This window comes from Leptonotus elevatus, chromosome 20 (genome assembly GCF_054856555.1).
Source record: "Leptonotus elevatus isolate MCC_2025b chromosome 20, RoL_Lele_1.0, whole genome shotgun sequence".
In the NCBI taxonomy this organism is placed as follows: domain Eukaryota; kingdom Metazoa; phylum Chordata; class Actinopteri; order Syngnathiformes; family Syngnathidae; genus Leptonotus; species Leptonotus elevatus.
In genome coordinates, this window is record NC_141258.1 from 14,868,423 (window position 1) to 14,881,966 (window position 13,544).

General features: G+C 38.3%; 2 protein-coding genes across 3 annotated transcripts in view; one reads left to right on the plus strand and one right to left on the minus strand.

Moving 5' to 3' along the window:
• Positions 1-355: 355 nt before the first annotated feature.
• On the plus strand, positions 356-8,133 carry LOC147157204 (ubiquitin-conjugating enzyme E2 D3-like). The gene is made up of 7 exons (XM_086063692.1): positions 356-558; positions 1,150-1,213; positions 1,381-1,412; positions 1,726-1,803; positions 6,606-6,711; positions 6,822-6,915; positions 6,997-8,133. Exons 1-7 carry the CDS (start codon positions 535-537, stop codon positions 7,040-7,042), a joined length of 444 nt encoding a protein of 147 aa, XP_085919818.1. The 5' UTR covers positions 356-534; the 3' UTR covers positions 7,043-8,133.
• A 1,924-nt stretch (positions 8,134-10,057) lies between these two features.
• Positions 10,058-13,544, minus strand: part of LOC147157205 (signal transducer and activator of transcription 5B-like) — a 28,118-nt gene continuing 24,631 nt past the window's right edge. For both annotated transcript variants that reach the window (XM_086063691.1, XM_086063690.1), the window contains exon 19: positions 10,058-12,433. In XM_086063691.1, coding sequence (XP_085919817.1) covers positions 12,310-12,433 — 124 coding nt within the window. In that variant the 3' untranslated portion in view covers positions 10,058-12,309. The remainder of the gene's footprint in view (positions 12,434-13,544) is intronic.

The following is a 13,544-nucleotide window of genomic DNA, read 5'->3' on the forward strand; positions in this document are numbered from 1 at the left end:
CTAGAGTCTGTATTGTTTATGTAAAATTACCATATATTTGATTTGATATTGTATTGGAGACAATAGTGGAGAATGCCAATACTCTGCCATTTACAGTATTTTATGTACTGTAGCTGATTAGGTGAGGGGCAGGTACACACTGGACTTTGGGATACAGTTGTGCTAACTTGTATCATATGAAAAATATAGTTATTTATTTGATCAGTAATTCCACTTATAGGGTATTTTTTATGCTGCACTGTGTAAAGTAACCATTGAAATTTAAACGCAAAAATTGTAACACAATTATAAACGTCAACACGTGTTTGTTTTCCGGTTCTATCTCTGTAAACTACACGTCCCATGAGCCTCTCGGTTCTTGCCACCGTAAACACAGGAGGCGGAAACAAAACAGCTTTTCATAAATGCACAAACCGTAAACCGGCAGCTGGGCAAGGAAATGAACTGTAATTACTGATCGTGACTGCATCTATATCGAAATTGAAACGAAAAAAGTGACACGAAGTTTGTCGAAGTTCGGCTACACCAGTCAACATGGCACTGAAGAGAATAAATAAGGTAACTGACTAGCTTGCTAGCGGCAGATAAATGGACTATCGAAGGCGCATAATTGGACAAAGTTGCTGTTATTGCAGTTTCCTCGCTCTCCCTGCATTTAAACAACTTATGTAGAACTCAGTAACGGTGTCAGATATTATATAATTGTTGACAGTTCCTAGAATAGACCAGGCAGACAATGACAACTTCAAAGTTTCGAGCTAGCTTGCTAAGCTAAGCACAATTGACACATACATACCTTCGAGTGTTCCTGTTGGACCACTTTTGCTAGGAAAGTTGAAAATCAAGCTTTAGGTATCTACTTTCAACAACATTTAGCTACATGTACTGTTTAGTAGTGGGTAATAGATCACAAACTTTACAATTATGCAAGCAATTTTGTGTGTGTGTGTGCGTGTGTTTAAACCTTAATTTGTCAATTAGTGTTGTCAAGTAGACTTTTATAAGGAATGCTTGATCAGCTCCACACATTTCCTGGAACAACGTTGAAATGGTATGTTTTGTACAGGAGTAACTAGGCATTGGTCAGCGTATGAAATAATGCTAGAATCAACTGAATGACTTCATCAGTATGACTGTTTTGTTGAACAGGAGCTGCAAGACCTGCAAAGGGACCCTCCAGCACAGTGTTCTGCCGGACCCGTGAGTGATGATTGTGAGTTAACACATTTCAACTTACTACTATTCATTTTTGAAGCATCCCCCCCTTTTCTCCCCTCGTTTGCACACTTCCTGTATGTTTTGTCAGAGTAAGGCCAGCATAGCCACTTTTGAGTTTCTCCAACTTTTATATTTGTCTCTTTTTCTTTTTTTTTATTCCAGTGTTTCATTGGCAGGCAACAATAATGGGTCCAGTGAGTACCACATCATTGATTGTTTTCACTTTTGTCCAGGCATTAACACAGTTATAGTGAATCAAACTCAATGGCAAATCATGCTTGCTTCCCATTTACAGAATTTTTTCCCTTATGAATAGAATACCATTAGCATTGCCAGCGTTAACGCTGTGTGAGGTGTGTCTTCAGTAATTTACAATTTACAGCAGCGCAGAGATGTGTTGTGTGCATGTAATCTGGCTATATTGTTAATCCGTTTAAGACTTCCAACTAAAAAGCTTTTATTTTGAAATGCCTAATCAATTGTGCAATTTCTCACATACCTTGTCAGGGTGACAGTCCTTACCAAGGAGGAGTTTTTTTTCTCACAATTCACTTCCCCACTGACTACCCCTTCAAGCCACCAAAGGTGAGAGGAATTGATCTTTGCTTCTAAAAATTATATATAGGGGAACCTATACATGTAGATTGATTGGTCACACAAAACGTCAGTTTTTTTTTAAACCGCCTTACATCATATGAGATGACAGCAAATTTCAAGAGACCAGGAAGATTAACTTCTTCTTTTTTTTCCTGATACTTTCATCCCTCATGATAAGCCCCCAAGGGAAATTTTGGATACCTGTCTTTCCTGTCATTTTTACATGCATACAGTATGCATAGACCACAATATGCTTTGCCACAATTCATTAATATCTACACATTTAAATGATAACATAACTGATCATAGTGCAAATTGTAAACAAATCTGTCTTTAATATAGGATGTTTTCAGTCAATGTCAATTAAAACCATTACTTTTACACCATAGCAAGCAGAGAACGTGGCTGAGAAGTCATTGTTTATCGTACCATCCACAGTCATGGTTTTATCATGAAACAAAATGTACACATATCCAAATCCTTTCTCAACACATTCATGGTACAAGCAGAAACAAACCTAAGTCAAAAGGTGTGTTTTTGAATTGTGAAGAATTAAGAGATTTTTGTGTCATTGTGCTTTTTAGATATGACAATCATAGTATGCAAAATGGTGTCTGCCATTGATGACAATTGCTCACACTGGCTTTTAGCAAGCAAATGCAAATTAATGCATGGGATAAAAAGTAGATTATGTGAATACACAAAGCAAAGCAATAGCAAATAAAAGTAAGCTCAGCAAAACGTTGCTTTTTTACTTAGACTTTATCCTGCTGGTATTATGAGTGTGTTGAGTGTGTTGGATACCTGTGCCTACACACCTATGCCTACACACCTATGCCTATGGCCATTCCGCGCCTACCAGTATGGCCATTGCGATATTGGGCTCTATTTCCGTAGACTGACGCACGTGCGCTTAGCGTAAAAATGGGCGCGTCTCAATTTCCGTGGCAGCGCTACACGATTCTGCGCCGTTAGGGGCCGGCCTGTGCTTTGCATCAGACTTGCGCTTGGTCAACTATCCACATACAACATTAGATTTTCACAGTTCAAATTACAACTTGGTCCAAAAATTCACACCAACCGGGATCTTATTTTTCTCATTCCACTTATGTACAGTTTTCACACAATTTAACATTTAATATCAAATGTCCCCATTAATTGTCAATTTAACTCTTTGACTGCCAGACGTTTTCAGAAAAGGGATGCCGCCAGTGCCAGCCGATTTAAGCATTTTGACTGATTTTCAAGGTCCACAGAAAATGTTCTGTTTGGACTATGGAAACACACGTACTACCAAATGAAAGATTGGACTTTCATCTTTCATCAGAAAAAAAGAGTTTGTTTCTACCTTATTCCGTTCTTTAGTAATCAACAATAGAAAATGGTTAGTTTGACCCAATTTCGCCTGTGTTGGACCAAAATACGGAGAAATCAAGCTTTTAGTGAAACGATATTATTTCATGCATTCTAGTGAATTTGACACTTCTTTTTGTCCATGAATGATGCCACAAACACCTAAATAGTGCTTTACTTCTATAAAACACTACCACCAAGAATGAAAAAGTGTTTTTTGATAGCAAAATACGTTTATTTACATTCAACAGTGTAACAATTTGACAACAATTTGGCAAACTATTTACAAATGTGTGCAACTGTGGTGCTATTTACAAATATGTGGATGTTTCAACGACAGTTTTTCTTTTTGTAACACTCTCCTGCGTGCAAGGAGACGCAACAGCATTTGCACAAGATTGCCTCTTCGCGTGCGCCACTTTCTTGCCGGCCGTTTTTTTCCGGGGAATAGCAAGTATATACTGCAGTGTGTCATCAAGTCTAATATCAGGATCATGCTACGGTTACGTTACGGTGGTGTTACGTCTCGCTTCCCCGTGTCCTTCAGTTGCTATACCGGGTTGGTAGGAGATGTTCTGATCCATTTTATCCACTCCATTCATGGTGGCATCGTAGTCCAGAAACAGTGTCTTCTCCGTGATCAGACTGTACCCGCTCCTCCGATGAATATGCATTGGACTCGGGGTACTCTTCATTGTCCGATCGAATGTCCGCTTGTGCAGCTCCGCGTTTTCCGGCCTTAGCAGCGCTAGCCGCGCTAGCCGCGCTTTGCCGGTGGGGCTTACTACGTGTTCATAACAGTCACGTTGGCGTAGAGCTTCATCTTCATCATCATCATCAATCTGCATTGGTCGATGCCAACTCTCCATCGCCCGATCGAATGTCCGATTGTGTAGAAGTACCCGGCCGGCTATTGTGCGCGTTTTCCGGCCTTAGCAGCGCTAGCCGCGCTAGCCGCGCTTAGCCGTGAGGCTTACTACGTGTTCATAACAGTCACGCCAAAGCTTCCAACTTTGGCGTAGAGCTCGTTGTCATCATCATCGTTGACATCAATGCGCTTTTTAGTATTGATTGATGCTTTCCGTCTTTGAAAAAAATGCTCAAGCTGAGCTGCTTGTAACCGGTTGCTTGGTCAAGCCATTGTGGCTTGGATCAGCCATTGTCTCCTCAACACTCTAGCTCCGCCTCACGTCTTCTACTGACGCCCACGGTGGGCGGCCCATCCAACCTTGTGCAAAGAGAGTCATCGCTGCCCTCTAGGGGCCAAAACGAGTCTTTGACTAATCAGATCAGCCTGATACTTTCAGCACAGCTGCCCAAGGCTTTCCTGCACCCGTTTTTGAAAAAAAAAAAAAAAAAACATAGGGGACGTCTTTTAACGTCCTCGGCGCCCTTCCCTAGGTTTATGCTAAACGTTTTATAATGTTTATGGCAGTCAAAGAGTTAATGTCAAGTTCAAAAAAAAAAAAAAAAGTGTAGTAATGGTTGTGAGGCCTAGAGAGCAAAATAAGACAAAACTACCTGTGTTTGATCTGCCTGATGGAATACTTTCTGTGGTCGATAAAGTAAAATATCTTGGCCACACGACCCAGGACATGCTGGAGAGACTGTCTCTCGGCTGGCCTTGGAGCACCTTGGGGTAAAATAAGCGGTAGTAAATGGATGGATGGGTCTTGGTCACATCATCAGGAGTGATCTCTCTGATAATGATGACATTCAAAGGCAAAATTGTAAACTGTATGCACAGGCTAATATTTGGAATGTGCACAGAGAAAGTGAAACTAGCTTTGTTCAATGCCTTTTTTACTGAGAGAGCTGAGTATTGTTCATTCGGTAATCTTACCGATTCGACATGTCATCATCATTGCTCTCTCTTTTTTCTTGTTCTTTTTTTTGTATGTGTGTGTGTGTGTGTGTGTGTGCATATGTGCTTGCGTGTGAGTGTGTGCGCATTAATTCACCTAAAACCTATTAAAAATCCCATACTGTTCACCTAAACCGAATACTTCAGAATCCCGCTAGAGTCGTGAAGTTGTCAGGAGACCCGAGGAAGGATCAAAGAAAAGAAAGAAAAGTTAAATCCAGCACCGACCGACCAGACATCACCTACTACCCACCGGGTTACCAACCAGAATATTTCACCAACCCCAGAAACATCTAAATTCCAACCAATTAGGGAGACCTCAAGAGACCAAAGGAAAGACTGAGGAAAGGAAGGAAGGATAGATGAAGCAGAGTGGGATCCACATACATCAGCCTCCACCGATTCAACGATCAGAGGAAGAAGCCGATTGTGTTTGAATTTTGATAGATGCTGGTGTGGTGGATCTGGCATGTATGAAAACCTCCACCAAAGAGGGGAGCCGTCGACCCCGGCCAGGACAGAGCAAGCACAACCCTAGGGCCCCCAGGCCGCGGCAGCGCCAAGGCACAAAGCTTTGTTCAATGCCTATTGCACACCGTTCTACACTGCCCCCCTGTGGTGTCTAAATTCAGAATGCTGCAGGTTGCATACAATGATGCTCTGAGGCTTCTGTTGAAGGTCCCTCGGTGGACAAGTGCCAGTCTGCTGTTTGTGCAGAACAATGTAATCACTTTGAAAGCTGCTATACGGAATTCCGTATATACATTTTTAATGTGACTCATGGACTTAGAAAATTACATTTTAAATGTTCTTTTAAGACCTGAGCAGAGTAGTCTAAGGCACACCTCTCTGCTCTGGAGGCGCTGGAGAGAGTGCTTGTATGAAATGTAATTGTATTATCTATTGTCTGTTTGTCTCTTTTATGTTATTTTATGTAACTTCTTTGAGTCTGAAATAAAGTTTGATCGATTGTCAATAGAAAAGTCACTCAACTTTTTCTAAATTCAACTAGCCACGCCCACTCCCTTACATACAACTGATCATCAATTGGTAAAGTGCATTGTCCAGTAACCAGGAGGTCGTGGGTAGATTAAACCAACCTGCATATGCCTGAATTGAATCATTTAATGATTAAAAAAATAAATGCAGTTGTATTTTTTTTATGACTTTTTTTTTTTTAACCTTGATTCACAGTTTGGAGGGTTCGCAACAGTTTACATAATCCCACTCCCTGACAAACAAGCAAATACAATACTGAACTTTAAATAAGTGACATATGCCCCCTCGTGGCTTAAGTACATATTGCCAGAGAATGTCAAGTTAACAATCAACAAAATAACAGGGTTCCTGGTCTCGCAACTGGAGATAATTGTTGAAGTTACACAAAACCCTATTAATATATAGAAAAAGAGCTGGATAATTAGGCGAGTAAATATTCGAGAATGTGAAAGTATAACTTGTCACTTGGTGTAACCATTTTGCAAATTTTCAAGCAGTTGGGAGTCTTCCAGTTGCTGTGGATCTCAACATTCTTTGCAAAGTATTTTATTTGTCAGTATCATCTCTTTTTCAGGTAGCGTTTACAACAAAGATATATCACCCAAATATCAACAGCAATGGGAGTATTTGTTTGGACATTCTGCGGTCGCAGTGGTCTCCGGCACTAACTGTGTCAAAAGGTACTTACAGTCTGTGGTTTTTGTTTCATGTTGTGACAGTGTGTGTGTATAGCGGAACAGAGAGGCAATGTTTATCAGCATTTTTCTAATGTGCTTTCTGCTTCTTTCAGTGCTTTTGTCCATATGTTCATTGCTGTGTGATCCAAACCCGGATGACCCTTTAGTTCCAGATATAGCACAGATGTACAAGAATGACAAAGACAAGTTAGTACGCACACTCGGGTCTACAGTTTTGGATTTACTGGATAATGGCATTCATTTTATCTACCTCTTCGTTCTCCGCAGATACAACAAAGTAGCAAAAGAATGGACCCAAAAGTATGCCATGTAACAAAAACAAAGTTGCATTATAAACATGTTTTTGTTCATCTTTTAAAGTCACAAAACACTGTAAAAATCTAGTAAGGAATGGAATAACCTCCAATCAACAGTACTTTCAATGACAGTCTCTCACTATGTGGTTCATCATGTAGCTGAAAGTGAAGCAGCATGTTTCAGTCTGAAAAAAATATGAAACATTTTGTTTTGAATTCTCCTTCAAGACCAGTCAGTAGAAACTGGTGTGTAGCATTTTGCTCGTTACAATAAAACCATTAAAGTTGACATGCAGCCACAAGGAGAAATGCCAAATTTGTTTACCCTGACTTTATTTTGTATTTCTATAAATCAAATAGGACATTTAAAAAAATCCCATATAAATTTCATATCGTTACTGCAACGTGTGGCCGAAAAATTTAATTGCGCACTCCTTTCTTCCCGTACACACGCGCATGACGTCACGTCATGCAGACGAGGGGGGTGGGGCTGCGTTTCGAACCTTAATCCACTCTAAAAACTATTGGCCAGAGGAATGCCAGGAGTACTTCATGTGAACAGTTAAGGTGTTAATCTGCCAGTTAGAAGACGTTTGAGTCATAAATGGTCAAATTCAAAGGCTATTGGGCAAAATCCTCCATAGAGCAACTTTTAATATAACTTGAACATATGCTTTTTTATTTCCCTGTATGCAATTACACTGAATGGAACAAAGTACAGGTACTGCCTCTCTCAAAATCAAAGCAGTTTAGAAATCAATTATCTATCTCATTGCTTTATTGTTTTCTTGTTCTTGTATATTATTTTAAAAAGTATTCCTAGTTCACCAAATCAGGATAATCAATGTTTAAATCTGCCATTTGAAAGAATGGACTTTTTTCCCCTGACAATTGCAAGTTTTTTATTTGTTGATTCAAACAGAATATTAATTTTTAGTTCAGTCTTAAGGGGTATATTATGTTTGACATTCATAATAATTGCTTTGCTTTAAGTTACAGAAACGGTGAAAATATTTTGTTGTTGTTGCTGTACAAATTGTCTCACGTATCTGATACCTGTTATTGTACATGGCAAATTTTGTACTAAAATAAAGAATGGTGCAGTCCAGTTTGTACTATTTCAGGTGATTTTTATGTGCTTGATATCTTACTTGATTTCCCCACCCCCTCTTTTAAAACAAGTAGTGTGATGAATGTCCTGTAATAGTGACTTAAATGGATGCAGTGTGGGTTAAGTTTCCATTCAGTAATGGTGTGTGACTCAAGTGCTTAGTAAGTTGCAAGTTGTCTGATCTATTTGCTCTAGTGCTGACCAGTGGAGGGTGAATACAAACAACATGAATAGCAATTAGCAAAAAATACTTTTAATACAAAATGTTCTTTAACCTCCAATGGAATGAAGCATGTAAACATGCCACACGGTACAAAAGCCAGCAAACATGTAATGCAGTGAGTGACTACAAATCCCACGAGACATCTTACTATAATTTTATTTCAATACAACCTTGAAAAATAACACAAGAACAAAGTAATGGTGAGTTTGGGCATCAACCCTCACATTTACTGATTACAGGTGAAAACAAATGACATGATTGATTGGAATTAAGATTTTCTTGCTGTTATTGGTGTTTCTATTCTATTTTATGACCTTTCTAGACTGATGTGTCTGATGTTGCATATGAATGGTATTGTCCTTCACCAATCCACAAAGCATGGCCACATCATAGCAAATACAACCTGAAATATTTCCTAACTAAATGATTGTAGACAACCATAATGTATTCATCCAGACAGCCTCCCTTTGTCAAAAAAAAAAGGTTTTCTTCAGCAAAATTTAACACTTTTGGTGGTATTATGATACATTAGCATTTTTCCTGGTTTCATTTGTACAAAACAAAAAACATTCTATCTATTTATTGGTACACATTTATGCTTTTAATGAATCATATTAAAAATATTTACATTTAAGGCTACATTCCCCAGAACCAAAGGCAAAACTAGATGGTTGATTCAACTCACTAGACAATAGACAGCTTATGATAGAGACAATTATTTTTTTTAATGATTATTTCTTTACACCATCACAACGTCATTTATTTATTTAAGTAGTATGCCACAAAAGTTGAATTGCAGCAAATTGACTCTTGGTTGATAGAGGTTTCACCTTTAAGTCTTCTGGTTCTAAAATTGCTGCTGAGGGTGGCCCAACCAGTTATTATGTTTTTTACTTTAAATAACCCCACCCCTTATAAATAAAATCACCTTTTAAAAACTGCATTTTACTTTGGGTATCTTTGATATTTTTATTTGTTTTGTGATCTTATTACATTAAAGTGGGGAAACCTTGCAAAAAAAGTAAGAATTTGAGAAGAGCTAAACAGTTTTTCATGGCACTGTATATCTACAATACAGTTAGATTACAACAGTGTCAACTAGGCAAGGTAAAATAGGAAAATCTGAAAAGCCAGATTAAATGTTGCCACAAAACTGAAAAAAAGCCTCCACTCTTTTATCCCTATGCAAATTTGTACAAGAATGACAGGAAGTGAAAATATGACAAAGGATTGTACGTATTGATGATTCATTTAGGCTAAGTACTATTGAGTCCCTGATAATTGAGCTATGTTGTATATAATGGCTGTAATTCCTGGCAAATGTTATTCTTCATCAATCACATCTCAAATGGTTCAAATTCATGATGGAGGTGTACTAAGGCAAAATCAAAAACGCCTGTCAGTGTCCAAATAAGACCAACCTAACTTAACTTTCAACACCGTTGATGACAAAGATATAAAGATGCAGGACATTAAGATTAAAAAGTCAAGCGCCATTGGAATTCAATGCATGGCGGCCTGTAAGTAATGCAAGTTGACATCATAAATGTAATTTATTTTTATTTTTTATAAATGTTGTAAATGGCTTCAAGTGTCCACAGTTTGATACCCTATATCAAAGTTACACAATATAGGCAAATTAAATGTCCATAATCAACCCCCCCCCCCCCCCCCCCCCCCCCCTCCCCAATTGTCCACTTAAGAGTCCAAAATGTTTTTTCCTTCATCTTTCGCAGTAAGTGGTGTAATATCATGCAAATGAGAAATCTGTTCAGGTAAGTAAATTTTGTATATAAATTGCTATTATTATTATTATTATTATTATTATGAATCTACCGGTAATACTTTTTGAGTTTGTTTATGTCTACGGCATTTATGGTGAATATTATATGCAGAGTTGAATATTTTTTTAATGATCAGCTAATTTCTAGGTCCACACAATGCCATAACTTGTGATTACAAAGTAAGGAACCATAGTGACAATATTAAATTGCGGTCAAAATGGAGGCCACAGCCCACCAAAAAGAGTACAACATTGTGATTTTTACAGCCAATGAAAGAAAGGTAATAATACTGTCATAAGTCACAACAAATGTCTTATGTACTGCGATGTGGGCTGTAAACCAATTTTCTCAAGGTTATATATATACTGTACACAAATGAAATTTGAACAGGGGTGTATAGTTTTTAGAGCCACAGTATATATTACTGTATATATCCACTGTATTCATGTATGTATGTATGTATGTATGTATGCATATTAATGTACATTGTATATATACATGTACATTAGCAGAGATGGGCACTTCCGGTAATCGTCAATTTCTGTCGATGATGATGCCCAACGTTCGGCCAGTGTACAATGATGCAAAGCTTCGTAAAAATACATGGAATGAGAATAACCGTCTGTATGTTCCCAGGCTTTGCGTCATAAAGCATTCGCCAAAAAATGCGGAAGCACTCTGCAAAAGGTGGGCATCGTCATCGACGGAAATTGACGATTAACGGAAGTGCCCAGCTCTGTACATTAGTATTGTACTTTTGATGTAAATGTATGCATTATATACATGTCGTTCAACAAATTGGCTGTATAAATGAAAATCATTCTCCCTACAGATCATTGAAATATCCCCAATACGCTGTGATGGATGACCTTATATACAATATATTTACCTTTCTGAAGTTAATGTAGTCACTTATAATTATACATGACAATGATCCCCATTTTAAAAGAAACAAACTGGAGAAAAAAATCAGAAAAATGTAACTCTTGGTGGTCGGTACAGTGATTGAGTGGTAAGCACATTTCCCTCGCAGTTTGAATCGTGGCTCCAGCTTTCCTGTGTGGTTTTCTCGTTCTTTTGCTTGCTCTTCCCTTGCACTCCGACGTCCTTTCATATTCCAAAAATATGCTTCCTTGGTTAACTGAAGGCTCAAACTTGTCCTCGTGTGAATCTGAATGAGAGTATGAATGGTTGTCTATGTGCCCTGTGATTTGCATGGCAACCAGTCCAGGGTGTACCCCGCAACTTGCCCAAAGTCAATTGCTATAGCCTTCATCCCACCTGCGACCCTGTTTGCCTACATGTTTAAATCATTGAGTACTTTAAAATTTAAATTACAAAAATATTGACAAATATTTTCTGATAGCAGGTGAATAGTTTTACCATTTAAAAGGGAAGTCAACACCCCCCAATTTTGTTTTTGACAATAATATGTTCGAGGCAACCACACTAGTCTAAAATGTTACTCTGTTTAATATTGTATTAGTGGAATATGACCTAAGCAGCAAAATCCAGCCGTTTCTATCCATTTTAGCCATTTTGCCACTTGCTGTCGACTGAAGATGAGATCAATGTAGCTCAGGTCAATCATAGCGTAGCTCCAGAAAACATGTGAACTGTGATTGGTCATTGCCTGAGTCCTGAGCAACTGTGATGTCATCCTCAGTCGACAGCAAGTGGCAAAATGGCCGCCCCCCGAGATGGATAAAATCGGCTGGATTTTGCTTCCTAACTCATATTCCACAAATGTAATATTATTCAGATGGACTAGTGTTTTTTTTTTATTGAAAACAATATTGTCAGGAAATGATTAAGGTTGACTTCCACTTTAATCCCACTGTACTTGAGGTTTAAAACTGGTGTCAACCTGACAAAGGCACATACTGTATGAATGGGGCGCTTGTCCAAAGTAGGCCTGTTTCAGCTGTGTAAAAAATAAATAAAAAATAGCCTGTTTAAAGGCACCAATACCACTCTCCAGGTTGGAGAGGGAGAAGACTGACGTGAGCGCTCTTGAACAGCCCCGACATGTAGCTGTCAAAAGTTTGTCTCCTGCTAAGAACACTGAGGCAAGTTGATGTTTGTTGAATACCTGACCATGATCTTTCAAAAGTCCAGTCTATGAAGATGCTTGTGTGGTCCTGCCAGAGTGAGACAGTGCTCCGTTCAGGACTGCTGACTGCTCCACTGGTTGGCCATGGGCCTACGCAGTAGCTCCTCCACATGTCGAGCTACGTCCATTGTGTCATCCAAGTCAAAGTCTCCCTCTGCATCTAACATGGTGTCCCCCCTGAGAGGACAGAAACAGATGCCACATTTAAGTTAAAGCTATCCTACAATGGAACTGATTTTATGTAGGAAAGGAGCACAATTTCACATTAATTTTGCATTGACAAACTTGGAGGTCCAACAATTATCATGTGCAATGTGACGTGTTATGCAAGACCTAAAGAGGACGTTTAATAGAGAATTCTTTTTTTTTTTTGTATACAAAATGCCTGCTCGCCCATTCAATGGGAAATCAACCGGTCTAGTACATTTCTTTAAAAATATGTCTTTCTGAAAACGTTCGCATTCTGTGGTTAAAATAAAATCTGCCATAAGTGGTTGGTGATGGTTATATTTGGTGATGTTTCCATGCTATTATTAATAAGACAAGAACTATGCTGCATATAAATTAGAGGTGTAACAAAAAGATGATTTCAATAGGAACATCTGTTTTGATTTAAAAGATGTGAGTGCATCAATTAGAACCATTTCACTTTAAACTATATTGAGAGACTTATCGAATCCTCTTTCATTGGTGAGCTATATCTTTGACGGAAATACTAAATTTACAGTAACCTACTAAGTGCATTCATATTGTAAAATGACAAGAAACTCATTGTATCATACCCGAATGAGCCTAAACCAAATCATAAACCCACTGAATCGAATCAAATGGAGTTGTTCCACTTAAAAAAAAAAAAAAAGTGTCATTGAATCTTATTGCACCCCATGTATCGAGATATGTATCACATACAGAAATGCACACCCCTAATATAGATGTATGTACAGTAAAGTCTTGGTCTTTGTGCTGCCACCACACATGAGAATGTCATGGCAAAGAAGAAAACTGTGATGACAATAGAGCTAGAAAAATAAAATGTGAGATAACAGCATAGCAAAAAAGCCGTATATTGTCCTGATTGATCAGTTGATATGGCTAAAAATCATCAATAATAATAAATCAGCCATGTCAAGAGACACACTAGTTTTTTTTGTTTTAGTTTTGTAAATATTGTGATTAACTTATGGGGCACAACCAAATTGTGTAGGAGAAAATTAGCCAAATGTAACCTTTCAGATTGACACACAAAAAAGATCACAAAACTGACCCTGACTATCTGTAATTGACCCAA